At 46.2% G+C, this 18,172-nt stretch overlaps 1 protein-coding gene across 1 annotated transcript in view; it reads left to right on the forward strand.

Annotated features, from left to right (window-relative positions):
* Positions 1–18,172, forward strand: part of TNRC6B (trinucleotide repeat containing adaptor 6B) — an 877,462-nt gene that overhangs the window by 244,000 nt on the left and 615,290 nt on the right. Inside the window, exon 5 of the mRNA XM_029590231.1 lies at positions 16,436–16,523. Within this exon, the coding sequence (XP_029446091.1) occupies positions 16,436–16,523 (88 nt within the window). The remainder of the gene's footprint in view (positions 1–16,435; positions 16,524–18,172) is intronic.

The following is an 18,172-nucleotide window of genomic DNA, read 5'->3' on the forward strand; positions in this document are numbered from 1 at the left end:
CAGTTTTGCACTGCATGCAGTGGCTTTTTGAGGTTTCTATTCCAGTTTTTGTCTCCACATTTGTAATTTGTGTTATCCCAGGATGCTAGTCCTCACATATGGGTGTCGTCACTGACGGAGCCCTATCACGGAAAACTTTGTCAGTTTCTAGAAACGTTTGACTGGCATCCTGAGCCCACTGAGCATGCCCAGCATGCCATGATCCCTCGAGCCACAGGGGTCTCCCTTCAGTCTTTTTTTTTTTTCCACGCTGCTGTTAGCCTCGCGGTTATAGGAGCCCTATGTGGTGAATATTCACTACAAAAAAGTTTAGAAATTTCGGAAAAAACTTATCCCGCCTTAGGGGTCTCCCTTTTTCCACAGTCTGTGAGTGTTTAAAATTTTTTCTGGTCGGTTCCGTTATTGTTAAACAGAGTCAGAAGGTCATAGACGGCTGTCCGGCCTTCATTATGGCTACCGGTTTTAAAAAGTGCCCGAATTACTCCTGCACTATTTCCATAATGGACCCACACATAGAGTGTGTACTCTGTCTCTGCGAGAGACATGATGTTTCGACGTGCCCGAGATGTGCCGAGATGACGCTGAAAGGCAGATGAGCGTGCATGGAAAAAATGGAACATCTATTCCATCTTCAACTGATGCCGTCCACTTCAACTTCGACACAATCGTCTCCGGCTGGAGCGATTAGAAAAGTCTTCCTAAAAACTAGACGTTGGCCGGATGAAGCAGGTGATCGGCCTTCACCAACCCCTTCACGGTCATCGATTAAAGTCTACATCTACCATGGACAAAGGCGTCTAACATCGACAGAAACACAGTCATCGACACCGGAGGCCTCAGGATCCAGAATTGGACCCGATAACCGGAGTTCCCTCGACAATTATCGAACCAACTCCGAAGAAACCTCGGAGAGAGGAGTCTGTGTCCTTCGAGGCCTTAGACTCCTAGGCAATCCCCACAGATATCGGTGCCGGGAACCGTACCTCCACAGGGACCTGTGGAGATACCGGTATCGCCTTCACTGTCTCCCCCCATAGCTGCTCTGGTTTCACCAGCTATGAGAGCAGAACCTGGATGGTTATATCTGCCAGGCAGTTCGAGATGCACTCCGTGACATGCCTTCGATGCCAGCTCCATTGCAGACACCGGTTTCACCCCCATCACCGGTGTCGAGTCCGATACCGTCAGAGTCCATTGCTGGTTCCGGTTCATCCACAGACAGCATTACCCTCACCGACACCGATGCCTACACCAATGCCGGTGCCGGATATGTCCTTCTTGGCGCCAATATTAGCGAAGTTGGACTGCCATTCCGGTGCAATCACCTGATGCCCAGACGCCAAGACCGATGGAAGAAGAAGAAATAACAAAGGAAGTACCGATGCCTGAACCTACTCCAGGTCCATCGGGAATCTCTCGACCACGGCCATCATTTTCTCCACTATTTCTATCGAAACCACCGGTGAAACCCTTTATGCCATCCTTTCCTCTTCCATCGATGACTCCTCGTTCACATTCATCGGACACTTGGGATGATCCAAATACTGGCCCTTCCTCGGAGGAAGTCCTCTCAGAACCTTCTCCGGAGGAAAGACAGAAATCCCCTCCAGAGGACCTCTCGTTCTCTCTCTAATTTCATCAGACATGGCTGATACTATCCCTTTTCAGCTAGTATCCGAAGAAGATACTAGACAGAAAACTCTGGAAGTATTAGTTTGTGGATCCACCTAAGGAAGTCCTGGCAATACCAGTTCACGAATTTCTAGTGGACTTGCAATACAGGCTATGGGAGCATTCCTGCACCATACCACCTGTAAATAAACGGACTGATGCTACCTATCTAGTCCAGCATATTCCTGTCTTCCAGAAAACTCAACTACCTCACCAATCGGTAGTAGTAGAATCAGCTCAAAAGAGGTCTAAAAGAATTAGACCTCATTCATTGAATCCTCCTGGGAAAGATCACAGGTTTTTGGACACCATCGGCAGAAAAATGTTTCAAGGATCAATGCTAGTGTCCAGAATTGCGTCCTACCAACTCTATATGACGCAATATCAACATAATCTGTGGAAACAAATTCAGGAGTTATCAGAATCTCTTCCCCAACAATTTCAAGATTTCTTCAATAGCATTATCCATAAGGGCCTAGAAGCTGGGAAACATGAAGTTAGAGCAGCTTATGACAGCTTCGAGACTTCATCTGGAATGTCTGTCTGCCATGGGCATAAGTGCTCGCAGATGGGCCTGGCTCAAGGCCTCTGACCTGAGACCAGAAGTGCAAGAGAAGCTTGCCGATCTTCCTTATGCAGGAGATAATCTCTTTGGAGATAAAGAACGTGAAGCAGTCTCCCAGCTGAAGGAACATTACGTCAACTTTCCTCTGCTCCGCCAGCGTCCCAAACATCCCATGAAGATTTCCAAGGAAGGATTCAAAAAGGCCATATTATAGACCATGGAGATACTATCCTCCTGCTACCCATGGAAGGTCATCAAGGCCAGCACAAAGATCGCAGACCCGAGAACCAAGAGCACCTAGAGCTCAACCCCCTCCACAAACAGGCTCGGCTTCGGGATTTTGAAATCTCACCAGAGAACAGAAACCTACCTACCAATCCGACCCCCAAATTTGCCAGTAGGTGGTCGGATCACTTTCTTCCATCACAATTGGTCGCCCATCACTACAGACCTATGGGTACTCTCTATAACATATCAAGGGTACCACCTGGACTTCCTCACTGTACCAAACGATACTCCACCCACCTCGTCTTGGACAGTGAAAAATCAATCCAAACTCTTACAAAAAGAATTATCCACCGTTCTGAGAGCCAGGGCCGTGGAACCAGTTCCCAGACCTCAGCAGGGCAGAGGATTCTACTCCCGTTATTTCCTCATTCCAAAGAAAACAGGAGGCCTACGTCCCATATTGGACCTCCGGAAGCTCAACAAATACCTACGAAAGGAAAAATTCAGGATGGTGTCCTTGGGCACCATGTTACCTCTACTTCAAAAAGGAGATTGGCTCTGTTCTCTGGATCTTCAAGACTCTTATGCTCACATTCCAATATTCCCTCCTCATCGCAGATATCTGCGTTTCTTAGTGGGACATCAACATTTCCAGTACAGGGTGCTACCATTCGGTCTTACCTCAGCACCTCGAGTGTTCCCAAAGTGCCTGGCAGTGGCAGTTGCCCATTTGCACAAGGAAGGCGTGCACGTTTTTCCTTATCTAGACGACTGGCTCATCAGAAGCCAAACAAAACAAGGAGCTCTCAATTCTCTCAAGCTCACGATAAATCTACTCCATTCGTTGGGATTCCTAAACAACTACCAGGCATCCCACTTCACACCATCTCACCTGTTGCAATTCATCGGAGCAGAATTAAACACCATAACGTCAAAAAGCTTTCCTCCCAAAAGACCGTGCACAGACACTTGCCTCGTTAGCAGGCTCTCTATGCGCACAGATGCAGGTGACAGCTCATCAATGTCTCACTCTTTTGGATCACATGGCTTCCACAGTTTGTCACTCCTATGGCCAGATTAGCCATGAGTCAGTCAATGGACACTCAGAAGGCAGTGGATACAAGCCATTCAACCACTGTCTTATCCAGTTCAAGTAACTCAACAACTACGGTCCTCACTCCTATGATGGACGAACGAGGACAACTTGCTCACAGGCCTACCTTTCCAACAACCGATTCTGCAAGAGACGTTAACTACAGATGAATCCACATTCGGGTGGGGAGCACACATTGGACATCTGCAGACTCAAGGTACTTGGACAAAACTCGAAGCTACATTTCAAATTTCCTAGAGCTTCGAGCTATACTTTATGCGCTGCATGCTTTCAAGGACTGCCTTTCCCACAAGACTGTTGTGATACAAACAGACAACACAGTAATGTGGTACATAAACAGGGAGGTATGGGCTCGTATCTCCTTTGTCAAGAAGCAGCACAAATTTGGAGCTGGGCCCTAACACACTCAATGTTTCTTTGGGCCACTTATCTAGCAGGCATTCACAACGTAGTGGTGTCAGTTCCAACCTCACGAGTGGTCCCTGGATCCCGTAGTAGCGACCAGGATATTTCAACTTTGGGGTCAACCAACAGTAGACATCTTTGCATCACAACTGAATTACAAAGTGGACAACTTTTGCTCCGTGCACAAGGCAGAGAAGCCGCTTACCAAGGGACGCCTTTGCTCACCACTGTAATTCAGGCCTTCTATACGTGTATCCCCCGATACCGCTAATACCCAAGACTCTCTAGTGAAGCTACAACAGGACAAAGGGTCCATGATACTTATAGCCCCATATTGGCCTCGACAAGTATGGTTTCCAATACTTCTCGATCAGAGACCCACTCTCATAACTCAGGATCAGGGCAGGTTGCGTCATCCCAAACTTCAATCCCTATCCCTCACAGCATGGATGTTGAAAGCTTGATTGTGCAACCTCTTAATTTTCAACTAATGTGTCTCAAGTGCTTGTAGCTTCACACAAACCCTCCACACGAAAGAACTATCGTGCTAAGTGGAAAAGGTTTACCATGTGGTGCACACAAAACAGTATTGACCCCTTTTTTTTCCTGCACTACATCATCTTTATTAGACTATCTGTGGCACCTCTCAGACTCTGGTCTCCAGACCTCATCTGCAAGGGTACACTTAAGTGCATTCTCAGCTTATCACAGTACCATCAGGGATGCACAGATATCGGTGCAACCCCTCGTTAGTAGGTTTATGAGAGGTTTAATTCAACTTAAACCTCCACACCGACCACCAGTCTCAGAATGGGACCTTAATGTAGTATTAACGAGGCTCATGCGTTCTCCTTTTGAACCCATGGATTCCTGTGATGTTAAATTTCTTACTCGGAAGACAATATTCTTAATAGCCATCACATCTGCTAGAAGGGTTAGCAAGTTACAAGCACTTGTCACATACTCACCCTACACAAAATTCCTGCATGACCGGGTGGTACTCCGTACACACCCAAAATTTCTCCCCAAGGTAGTTACGGAATTCCACTTGAATCAATCCATCATCTTGCTTACTTTCTTCCCAAAACCACACTCACCAAGGAGAGGGGGCTTTACACACCTTGGACTGTAAACGTGCGCACGCATATTACTTAGATCGCACTGCAGCCCATAGGAAATCCACCCAGCTCTTTGTATCTTTTGATAAAAACAAACCTGAGAAAGCTGTGGGCAAACACACTCTAACTGGCTTGCAGATTGTATAGAATTCTGTTATGAAAAAGCAGGCCTCCCTCTCCAAGGGCGAGTAAAGGCGCACTCAGTAAGAGCAATGTCAACCTTAGTAGCACACTATCGTTCAGTCCAATAGCTGACATATGTAAAGCCGTAACATGGAGTTCTCTTCACACCTTTGCGGCTCACTACTGCCTGGACAAGGAAGGAAGACAGGATTCAATCTGTCTTTAAAGAACTTGTTTCCAGTATGATCCCAACTCCTTCCACATCCAACCTTCTGTGATTTCAGGCTGCCTCATTTCTCCCAACAGTACACCAGTTGTGCCTGTTGCACAAATTGTACGCTGTTGGTCCAATACAAGGATGACTCAGCCTGGAGCTTGCTAATCACCCATGAATGAGGACTAGCATCCTGCTTGTCCTGGGATAAAGCAATATTGCTTACCTTGTAATAGGTGTTATCCCAGGACAGCAGGATGTAGTCCTCACGAAACCCACCCGCCACCCCACAGAGTTGGGTCCGGTACGTTTTATTTTATTTTTGGCTAAAGCTTATTGCTACAAACGAGACTGAAGGAGACCCCTGTGGCTCGAGGGATCATGGCATGCTGGGTATGCTCAGTGGGCTCAGGATGCCAGTCAAAAGTTTTCTAGAAACTTTGACACAAAGTTTTTCGTGATAGGGCTCAGTCAGTGACGTCACCCATATGTGAAGGTGAAGGTCAGATCTGTATGTGTGAGTGAGGTGAGGTATTACTAGTAGGTCGGTATTTGTATCAATCTTCATAAGAACATGCCATACTGGGTCAGACCAAGGGTCCATCAAGCCCAGCATCCTGTTTCCAACTGTGGCCAATCCAGGCCATAAGAACCTGGCAAGTACCCAAAAGCTAAGAAATTCCATGTTACTGTTGCTAGTAATAACAGCGGCTATTTTCTAAGTCAACTTAATTAATAGCAGGTAATGGACTTCACCTCCAAGTACTTATCCAGTCCTTTTTTAAACACAGCTACACTAACTGCACTAACCACACCTTCTGGCAACAAATTCCAGAGTTTAATTGTGCGTTGAGTGAAAAAGAACTTTCTCCGATTAGTTTTAAATGTGCCACATACTAACTTCATGGAGTGCCTCCTGCACTGCTGCCTTTTCATAGGAAGGGCTATTGCTGTTTTAGTTCTTGGAATTAGTATTGCAATGGTATGGAAGGTTAGCTACACATTTGCTGAGTCCCCCCCCCCCCCCCCCCCCCCCCCTCAGGTTTTGTATTTTACAATGCGCCTGGAAGTAAGTGAGTCTGTTTCTGTTACTGAGAGAACACCAGAATGAGAATATCTTTTATATGGCGAGTTGTAACTGAAATATCCTAGTTCTGCATCCATTGTTTGGGGGCAGTTTCCTGTGGATGCAGAGTATATGTTTACATGTACCCCCTTGATGGCCAAGTGTTCAGTGTCACGCCTGTAACCATTATCTTCCAGGTGTGTCCCAATAGAAAAAAGGTTGAGAACCACTGGTCTAAACAAATAGGTACCATTTCTACAGGGACCTGCTACTCTTGCAAGTTCTCTGCTATAGTACTGATCCATCAATATAATCATAAGTCTTCTAAGAAGTTTTTGGTTTTTCTATATTTTAATAAGACTTTGTAATTTTATTTATCACAGTGCTGGCAGTGTTTATCTTGCTTATGAGTCTTTCAGGCACCCAATACGGCTCCATTTTTCGAGAAGCGCTCTTAGGAGTACTCCATTTTGTTTGCATCCCATGATTTTCCAAATGATTAAAGAGAGGCTGTGTTGTACTCATGTATCCACACTGTGGACCTATCCCATTGAACTTGCTGTTCTCTTTTCTAATAAGCTGATAAATCCAACATGTCTGGCACTAATCAACAATTCAATGTCGCTCTCTAGTTTTGTTCAAGTCCAAAGGCATTAAGTCCAGTGTGTGAATATCCAGCACTATTCACATTTAATTGCATGCCTTTATTATCCCCATGTCCAGATAAATGTATTTGTTCAATAACTGTCCACTTCAGTTGTTGAAATGTAATTACAAATCAATGTTCTATTATTGGAGCCTGAACTTTCTTCATATTGAGACTACTAAGGTGTTCATCAGCAGCATGTATCATTGCACAAGGACACTGAAGCAAGTAAACCACAAGTTGATGAAGAATTTGATATTTAAACTTGATCATCCACTGCACAATTGGATGATTCCAAGTATTCCAGTCATTGCTGCTTGTTGTAAATCAGTATCTAAATTATTCATGACTCACAACTTTATCTAGTATGTTTACTTGATGGTTGGGAAGCACAGATCTCACAGCCAGGTCTTTGTTACAGCCTCTCAAACACTACTAGCGATGCATCAGTGAAAACTTCATGCATAGCTATTATGTGCCAGTATTTATAAATTAAGCCTGCCTGTGACTGCTGCAAATCTATTGGTGGTGTTGCAAGACACGTTTCTAGGTGCATAAGTAGGTGACTTGTACTGTGATAAATTCTCTCTAAGAGTACAGAGCTCTCAGATAATCTGATTTAATGGCTGTGCGAGGATATCCCTATGCTGCAAATCTTTCTGCTAGATCTTTAGCTTGCTCTTTAAAATCTTGTACATCAGAACTGATCCAGAAGAATTGGCTGACTGGCAGCCCCAGTTTTATAGCCAGTGAGGATGATGGTTGAGAATTGTTGCGCTCAAATGGTTTCCAACAAGCACTCTAAGACCTTTACAGCTTTTACAAAATGTGACTGCTAGAATATTAACCCGAGCCAGAAAATTTGATCATATAACACAAATACTAAGCTCTCTGCCCTAGCTCCCTGTTAAAATGAGGACTGAGTTCAAAGTCTTATGTTTGTTACATAAATATCTAAACGACAAAACAGAGTGGCTAAATGCAATTATCCATCTCTACACCGCAAAGAAATTTGAGATCTGCTGATAAAGGTTTCCTGTGGTACCGTCTATATACACAGTCCACCTCCTGCAAAGTTAGAGCCATTTCGATAGCAGGACTGAAATTGTAGTATTCAATACCTTTGGAATTAAGACAGACCTTATGACTTTAGAAAGAACTTAAAAACATGGCTGTTTGAGAAGGCATTTGAGAGAGCTACTTAATAGCTGATTGCATGTTTGTGGCCAGGATTTGTATTCTATTTTGAGCTGAAGACATTTTATTGGTGGTTGTTTTTTTTTGATATCTTAAACTTGTATTTATTAAATTTTATTTTTCTGATCTAATTTGATTATATATTGCTGCATGACCTAGTATTTTAATTTTATTGTATTTTCCGACTATTTTTAATTTATTTTATTTTTGTAAACTGTCATGATTGAAAATCAGAAGGACTGTGTATAAAAGTGTTTAAAGAACAAATGCCTGTGGCACTTTCCATAATATCTAAAAACAAAAAAAAACCCCAAACAAACTGTAAGCAGTTCTTATGGAAATCCAAAGAAATTCTTTAGTATTTAACATGTTGATTCACTAATGAAATTGCATACATTCTGAAAGTGCTGTGTAAAAAAAAAAAAAAAATCACCAATATAGTGCTTCCATAGCACTATATCAGAGAACCACCCCAATGTATATGAATTGTTGCTCAAATTGTACCTCATGCTTATTGGTGTTATCTGATGCCATTGCTCATCCTATTGCTGCACTTTGTACTTTGAATAAAAAATAGATATTAAAAACTGAAATTTTCCTCAACATTTTGCAAGCTCATTTCATATTTTTAGTGGCAGTCAGTTAGCTCCAGGCCCTAATGACACTTCCACCTAACAAGTTTTTCTATAATAGGACAGGTACACAGAACCACTCTTTCTACCTAAGGTAATTTCTGATTTACATCTTAATTGTCCTTTTAGTATTTTTCCCTAAGCTACATGTGCACAAAAATGAACAAGCTTTGCATAATTTGAATTGCAAAATAACCATGGCCTACTATCTGAGGGAGACTGACTTTTTTTTTTTATTTCCCATTCTTCTGATCCCAGTAGACCTGGAATTGTTATTGCCAAACATGGTCTAATTGGATGGCAGATTGCATCTCCTCCTATTATGCCCAGACAGGCCTGCCTCTGGAAGGGCATATCAAGACTGTCAGAGCCATGACAGCATCAGTAACCCACAAAATCAATCTCCAGGGAAGAAATTTGCAAAGCTGCAATCTGGAGTTCCATCCACACATTTGCATCACATTGTTTGCATAGGGATTCCTGATGTGACTTGGATTGATCAATTGGTCTTGTGTGACTGCTTTGAGGTTTAGAATCCAACTTCATACCCTGTAGGTACCAGGTTGCCTTGTTAAAATATTTTTTAAAGGAAATGTCTAAATGGCAGGTTGCCAACAAAATATTTTCCCCCATTAGTTGTATTGTACTTTCCCCTTTTTATTTAGGGGCAGTCTGTAGTTCCCTGTACATACCAGGATCATTCCAGACGATGGGTTATGTGCCCTGTCCAGCAGATGGAGTCAGAAACAGATTTCTGGGGGAGGTGCTACATTACCTCACCACCCTCGTCATCATCCCCAGTATCTTTCTGACTCCAGCAGATGCGGGTTGTGGAACTTAGGTTCCCCACAACTTTACCTTTATTATTAATTTTTCTCTCATTTTTCTTTAAGGGATCAAGTAAAAAGTTCTTATTTTATAGCTAATTTCTTTATTTGGGAAAAGTTAAAAAAAAAAAAAAAAAAAATTCTTTTGAGGGAAATTGGGTGCAGTAACGGTTTGTTACCTCACCGGGGATTCCTGACAAGCCTCTTTTCTCTCTCTTTACTACTCTTTCTCCGTTTCTGTTTGGCTGGGGTAAGTGTTTCTTTTTTGAATTTAATTTTCAGGTTACCTCAGCGCTTTTTCTTCGACGTTTTCTACGGAGGGTGCACGCTGGTGGTCCAGCCTCTCCCCCACTTCCCCCCTCCTCCTCCCACAACGCTCTCTAGTTGACCCGCGGTCCCGCGAAGTACATTCCCCGGGACCGCCGGCTGCCGGGAAGGAGATACCCCGGCGGTTTTTCTCGGGTCGGCAGGGGGGAGTTTCTTCTCTTTATTTCTCGCAGCCATCTCAGCGCGAGGCTATTCTTGCCGCGCTTGCTCGCCCCTCCCCCCCTCTCCCTTCATTGTTTTTCAATGCCGCGCCCGGCGACCTGTGTAATTTGCGGCCGGCAGGGAGCTAAAATCGTCAGGGAGGGGCGTTGCTCGGGCTGCCTCCCCGATGGGGAAACATGTCCGACTGAGGGGGACGCCGAGGGAATGGTGGACCGCGACTCAAGAAAAAGACAGGCCCCTTTCCCGCTCAGCACAGAAACGGCAGCCATTTTAATGTCAGACTCGGAAGCGGGGTTATCAGAGGAGGACTCCCCGATTATTTCAGCACTCCCTTTGAGAACCCAGCGGACCTCAGCAGAACCCAGTCACCGGGAGGGTGAGGCCTCAGGGGCCCCCTCCGGAGGATTTTCTGCTTTTTCACCGGAGTTTGTTGTTTTGATGCACAAAGCTTTCCTTCATTTCAGGGATGCTTCTTCGGATTTTTCTGTTCCCCCTCCACCAAAGTTGGCCCGCCTTTCATCATTGCAGGGGGAGTCCCCCTCTCAAGGGACTTCCTCTCCTTCTGGTGCTCCACCTCAGCCTTCCAAGGATCCCTCAGCTGTACCTCCACCACCGGTTTCGTGCTCAGGGGGGGACCCTCCGGGAGATCCTTCGGGAGATGATCCCACTTTGCTTTCTCATCTGGAGGGAGATGATCCAAGGATCCTACGTATTTTCCAATCGGAGGAATTAGAGGACCTGATTCCTCATATTTTGACGGAAATGGACATCGACCCCCCACCTGAGCCGGTTGGACCACAACCAAACGTCAGGAAAGGTGACCCTCTCCTTGCGGGCTTAAGGCCTTTGGCCAAGGCTTTTCCCACTCACCCTTCTTTTCTACAATTAATTTCCCGTGAGTGGGATACCCCTGAGGCAACCCTCAGAGTTAGTAGAGCTATGGAAAAGCTCTACCCACTCCCACAGGATTTCCTGGACATCCTCAAAGTTCCCGCCGTGGACTCGGCAGTATCAGCAGTGACCAAGCACACTACCATACCGGTCACGGGAGGTACGGCTCTGAAAGACACTCAGGATAGAAAATTGGAAGTCTTTCTCAAAAGGATTTTTGAAGTTTCCGCACTAGGTATGCGAGCGTCCATTTGCAGTGCTCTTGCTCAGAGAGCAGGTCTGCGCTGGGTACAGCAGTTGCTTACCTCGCAGTAGTTACCAGATGCTGAGGCCCTACAGGCGGATCGACTGGAGGCCGTGATGGCATATGGGGCGGATGCCTTTTATGACCTACTCAGAGTCCTCGCCCGTTCCATGGTAGCGGCAGTCTCAGCTCGACGTCTGCTCTGGCTGCGAAACTGGTCTGCGGACGCATCCTCTAAAACGCGTCTGGGATCCCTTCCCTTCAAGGGTAAGTTTCTTTTTGGGGAAGATTTGGATCAGATCATTAAATCTTTGAATGAGAATTCAGTGCATAAGCTTCCGGAAGATCGTCCACGATCCTCAAGGTTTTCTTACTCTTCTTCCAGATCTCGATACAGGAATCAGCGTAGGACACGAAACACTCGTCAACAAGCTCCTCGGAACCCCTCCTCTCGTTCAGGTTCCTGGAACCGGCCCTTTCGAGGGCGCCGTCCCGGCAGGGAGGGTCAGGGACGGGGTTCCTCTAATTCCTCCTCCTTCAAGACAAACCAATGATGCCAGTCGGACCCACGACCCGGTTCCCCGGCTGGGGGGCCGGATCGCTCTCTTTTACAGCGAGTGGCTCCAAATTACATCGGACCAGTGGGTCCTGGATATTCTAAAGAACGGCTACGCATTGGATTTTGTCCATCCTCCCAGAGACAGGTTCCTTTTCTCTCCTTGCGGATCCAGTTACAAGCAAGAAGCTGTCGTTTCCACTCTCGACCGACTTTCCGCACTGGGAGCGATATCACCTGTTCCTCCCGGCGATTGGGGTCGAGGTCATTACTCCATCTATTTTGTTGTCCCAAAGAAGGAGGGTACCTTTCGTCCCATCCTGGACCTCAAGATGGTGAACAGGTCTCTTCGAGTTCCCCGTTTTCGCATGGAGACTCTTCGATCAGTTCTAGCAGCGGTACATCGAGGAGAATTTCTAGCTTCTTTGGATCTCACCGAGGCCTACTTGCATATTCCTATTCTCAAGGATCATCACCGCTACCTAAGATTCAAGATCTTAGGTCAACATTTTCAGTTCCGAGCCTTACCTTTCGGTCTGGCGACGGCTCCACGGGTCTTCACGAAAATCATGGTAGTGGTGGCAGCTGCATTGCGCCGGCAGGGCGTTCTGGTACACCCTTACCTAGACGATTGGCTCATACGAGCGAAGTCATCGGTCCAGGGTTGCCGGATGGTCAGAATAGTGCTCCGCATGCTCCGGTCTCTCGGGTGGATTGTCAACTATGCCAAGAGTCACCTAGTTCCTTCCCAGTCCCTGGATTTCCTGGGGGCACATTTCGACACGAAACAGGGCATGGTATTCCTCAAGAAAGAAAGGGCTCAGTCCCTTCGCGATCAGGTTCTCCGATTCTTGGATCTTCAAGAACCCACAGCATGGGATTACCTTCAGCTCCTGGGCACGATGGCCTCCACTATCGATCTTGTTCCTTGGGCTTTTGCCCACCTCTGCCCTCTTCAAAGGTCTCTACTCTCCAGATGGAAGCCGTCCTCACAAGACTACCAGATGGTACTCCCAATTCCGATGGATACCGTCAACAGTCTTCAGTGGTGGCTAGAATACCGAAACCTAGCTCAGGGAGTCTCTCTGGACATGCCAGAGTGGATAGTGGTCACCACGGATGCCAGTCTATCAGGATGGGGGGCGGTCTGTCAGGAGAGCTCTCTACAAGGTCAATGGACGGTGGAACAAGCCCGGTGGCCCATCAATCGTCTGGAGACCAGGGCGGTACGTCTGGCTTTAAAAGGGTTCCTTCCTCGGTTGCGTCACAGAGCTGTCAGGGTCCTTTCCGACAATGCGACCACGGTGTCCTACATCAACAGACAGGGGGGCACACGAAGTCTTCAAGTATCCTTGGAAGCGGACAAATTAATGCTCTGGGCGGAAAGACATCTGTTGCGTTTGGCAGCCTCCCACATTGCGGGAGTAGACAATATACAGGCGGACTTCCTAAGTCGTCAACGCCTGGATCCCGGAGAATGGGAACTCTCGGGGGAGGCGATGAATTTGATAATCTCCCGATGGGGTCCTCCCCACCTGGATCTCATGGCCACAGCAAGCAATGCAAAGACTCCGCGTTTCTTCAGTCGCAGAAGAGAACACGGCGCAGAAGGAATCGATGCTCTAGCCCTGCCTTGGCCGCGGAACATCCTACTTTGTCTTTCCACCGTGGCCTCTCGTGGGAAAAGTGATTCGAAGAATCGAGAATCACCACGGTCCAGTGGTTCTCGTGGCGCCAGAGTGGCCTCGTCGACCGTGGTTTGCGGATCTTCTTCTCCTGACCATGGAAGGCCCTCTACGTCTCAGCCACATTCCACGCCTACTCCGGCAGGGACCCATATTTTTACAGCAGGCCGATCGCTTCTGTCTAGCGGCCTGGCTTTTGAGAGGCGCAAACTGAGGTACAGAGGCTACCAGGAGGAGGTCATCTCGACTCTATTGCTTGCTCGTAAGAGATCTACTTCAGTCACTTATATAAGAGTTTGGAAGGTCTTCGAAAATTGGTGCGGATCTCACGACATTCAGCCCACCAATGCATCCGTATCTCAAATTCTCTCCTTCCTTCAGGAAGGACTAGATCTCGGTCTCGCTTACAACTCACTTCGTGTACAGGTCGCGGCTTTGGGCGCCCTCTTATATAGTGGCGAGGGATCGCGTCTCTCCTCTCATCCGGATGTGGGTCGTTTCCTTAGAGGGGTGCGTCACTTGAAGCCTCCGTTACGTCCTCCTTGTCCGTCCTGGAATCTGAACTTAGTTTTACGAGCACTTAGCGGTTCACCTTTTGAACCCTTAAGATTTTCCTCTCTTAAGGATCTGACTTTTAAAACTATCTTCTTGGTGGCAATCTGTTCAGCGCGACGAATTTCAGAACTACAGGCGCTATCCTGTCGAGAACCGTATCTCCGTTTTTCAGATGACTGTGTGTCCCTCCGCACGGTTCCATCTTTTCTTCCTAAAGTGGTTTCGGCCTTCCACCTTAATCAGTCAGTTGAGTTGCCTTCCTTCAATTCAAACGAACCCAGGGATTTACGTCTTTTGGATGTAAAGCGATGCCTGTTGCGTTATTTGGAAGTTACCAATGAGTTTCGTCTTTCCGACCATCTCTTCGTTCTCTGGTCGGGTCCCAGGAAGGGTCACATGGCATCCAAAACGTCTATCGCTCGCTGGCTGAAAGGGACGATTGCTTCGGCTTATATTGGGGTCGGTAAGCAACCTCCTTTGGGGGTTAAGGCCCATTCTGTTCGCGCACAGGCGGCTTCATGGGCAGAGTCTAGCTCTGTTTCAATCCAGGAGATTTGCAGAGCGGCGACGTGGAAGTCTCTCCATACTTTCGCAAGGCATTATCGTCTGGATGTTTCTGCACCATCAGACGGTTCTTTTGGGGATCGAGTCATCCGAGCAGGGCTATCCATGGCCCGCCCATAGGAGGGAAGCTTGGGTACATCCCATCGTCTGGAATGATCCTGGTATGTACAGGGAAAAGAAAATTATTCCTTACCTGCTAATTTTCGTTCCTGTAATACCATGGATCATTCCAGACACCCTCCCGTTAGTTATTAGCAGGATTTAATTAGGGTGGGCTATCTCTGCTCGACTATGCTCTCCTTATTTTTCTGCTCACTCTAGCACTCAGAGTTGTTTGTCCAATATTTATGTGTTAACAAGTTCTCTGTTGAGGTTATCATTCTGTTCTTTAACAGTTTTTAAACTTTAAATTTTAGTTAATACGTTTACTTGATCCCTCTCTTCCTCTTGGGCTTGGCTTTGCTAGGCTAGATACTGGGGATGATGACGAGGGTGGTGAGGTAATGTAGCACCTCCCCCAGAAATCTGTTTCTGACTCCATCTGCTGGACAGGGCACATAACCCATCGTCTGGAATGATCCATGGTATTACAGGAACGAAAATTAGCAGGTAAGGAATAATTTTCTTCTAAGTAATCCCTTATGTGAGAATTGTTGTTTCTGGCTTGTCCTCAGAGAAAGCAAAATTGCTTAGAAAATAAGAGATGCCATACTGGATCAGACCGATGTCCATAGAGTCCAGTGCCCTGTTTCACAGTGGCTAGTCCAGGTCACAAGAACCTGGTAGAGTCCAAAAAGTACTCTGGTGGTGTTGCTCACTTTCAGGGATAGTGATGGCTATTAGGGACTTTTTCTCCAGGAACTTGTCTAAACCTCTTTTGAACACAACTTTGCTAGTTGCCTTGATTGTGTTTTCTTGCAAGGTTCAACAACTTGATTTTGCATTGAATGAAAGAGTAATAATTGTTCTTTATTTACCTGTTCCATCCCACTCTGACTTTATAAATACCTATCATATTCCTTCTTAGTTGTCATTTGCAAGATGACCTCTCCATCACCCACGTTTTCATTTCTGTTGCCCTTCTCCGCACCTTTTCTTCTGCTATGTCTCTTTTTTTTGAGATGGGGTGACCAGAACTGCACACAGTACTCAAGGTGCTGTTGTACCATGGTTCAGTACAAAGATAGGATGCGTCTCTGAATTTATTCTTCATTTCTTTTCAGATCATTCCTAACACTCTGCTGTTCTGATTGCCATGGCACACTGACCTGAGGATTTTAGTGTTTTGTCCACAAATACACCAAAGTCTTAGTTTCCTGGATGGTGACTCCTAATATGGATCCCAGTATATTATGACCCTGTATTTGGGACATTTCTTTTTTAAATCTGTTGCTTATAATTTAATAAACCACCACAAAAAAATTGTGAATTTATGAATGTATGTTCTGCTCTGTTTTCTCCATTTTTTTTGTGCATACAGAAGGCATGCATTTCCTCTAGGTTGAGTAACATTTAAATTACATGTTTATAGTTGCATACACCATCTCAGAAAAGGCCCTTACAATGTGATATCTAAGAGCAACAACTTAAGTCTATAGTTTGGAGTTGAACTAGGCTTCTGATATAGTGTTTGGTTTTTTGACAGAGAGAGAGAGCAAGAAAGGGAAGAACAGTTAATGGAAGACAAGAAAAGGAAGAAAGAGGATAAAAAGAAGAAAGAAGCTGCTCAGAAGGTGGGTTGACTGTGCCTTTATTCTCCCCTACCCCTGTCTGATTAAAATGCCTGGTTTCATTCATATCTAATTGTGATTTGTGCGCCTCCTATAGAGCAGAGGACTATTAAATATTTCCATGTCATACTTGGCCTATAAAATACATTGTATCCAGTGTAATAGATGACTATTCTGATTAGTTATGCTGTCATTTCTGTGATTGTAAAGGCGGCATATTTTGCCTAATTATTTCAGTAGGGTTGCTAAACTTTGTTGGTGTATGCATGTGATTACAATTTAAAGGTGTTGGTCAGTTCATAGTTCTCCTAGGACAAGCAGGATGGTATTCCTTACACATGGGTGACATCTGATGGAGCCCGGCACGGAAAACTTATGTCAAAGTTTCTAGAAATTTGACTAAGCATACAGAGCGTGCCCTATACCACGTGTCCACGCAGGGTCGGTCTTCAGTCTTTTTCTACAGAGCTTTCGCCTCACTCAGCTCATGCTTTTTTTTGTTAAAGCTGGAAAACTTTTCACCAATCGTTGTTGGGTTTTTTCTTGCATCTCTCTCTGAGGTCCCTCTTGTTTTTCTTAGGTTTTTCGGTGGATTGGTAAGTGTTTTTTTTTTTTTTCTGCTTCCAGCCCCCTGTGGTGGCAGTGCCTCAGTGCCTGCCGGTGTTGGTCGTCTGCCGCCTCGGTTGTCGTTTTCATCCCTTTCAGTTTGTATCGTCATGGCCTCAGGTTTTCGTTGATGCCCTCAGTGCCCGAGCACTATGTCTATTAAGGACACACACGATGTGTGTATCCTCTGCCTGGGGGCATCGCACAGTGTTCAGGGGTGCTGCCTGTGTGACCAGATGACCTCAAAGGGACATTGTTCTCACCTTGAAAAGATGATTAAGCTCTTTTGGGCGAGAAAGTCCGAGACATCGGCATTGGTGGCATCGACACCGAAGGACCATGGAGCTGCACTGATGGACACCAACAGGACCATCCTCTTTTTTGATGCTGCGGATAGGGGTGCCGAGGATGGACCCCTCTCTGTCTCTTCCAGGTCAAGGACATTGGGTTCGTAGTCTTCGACCTCTACACCAGGGAAAGACTGGCCCAAACACAGAGAGAAGCTGTGGAAGCATTGGCACAGGTCACCTTCGATGCACGGTGCCGGGCTCAGGTTAGCAACGGCACTTGCCGTGATGCCCCGAAGTGACCTTCGTGGCGAGGAGTGCCGGGGTTCTGCAACGGTCTCCACCAGTCCTGGTGTCGTTCACTAATCCACCTCAAGATTCTGAGGAAAATCTGGCCAACCCTCCTAGTCTGTTTTGGCATAGGCAACACTTGAGGAGAAGTTGGAGCACAGAGTCTAGCTGGCTGTCAATTGGACACTGAGGAGCATTGAACTAGTGGCATAGATGGTGTCTGTGCCCGCGCTCTCCCTGCTGGAACAGCTGCTGGAGCATCTGTGTGCTCATCAGTGTTACTGACCCAGCTGGTGCTGGTTCCCAGGAAGTCATCAGTGCCCGATGGGGCACCCATGCTTCCCCCGATGGATGCGGTGCTCATTGCTGGTTCCTCCAAGGAGGAAATACTGTCAGGGCCAGTGGTGTCACTACGGCCTGCAGCCCCTGTCAAATTTTGCCAGGGTTTGTACCAGTGCAGGCACTGAT

The sequence above is a fragment of the Rhinatrema bivittatum genome, chromosome 2 (assembly GCF_901001135.1).
Source record: "Rhinatrema bivittatum chromosome 2, aRhiBiv1.1, whole genome shotgun sequence".
Taxonomy (NCBI): Eukaryota; Metazoa; Chordata; class Amphibia; order Gymnophiona; family Rhinatrematidae; genus Rhinatrema; species Rhinatrema bivittatum.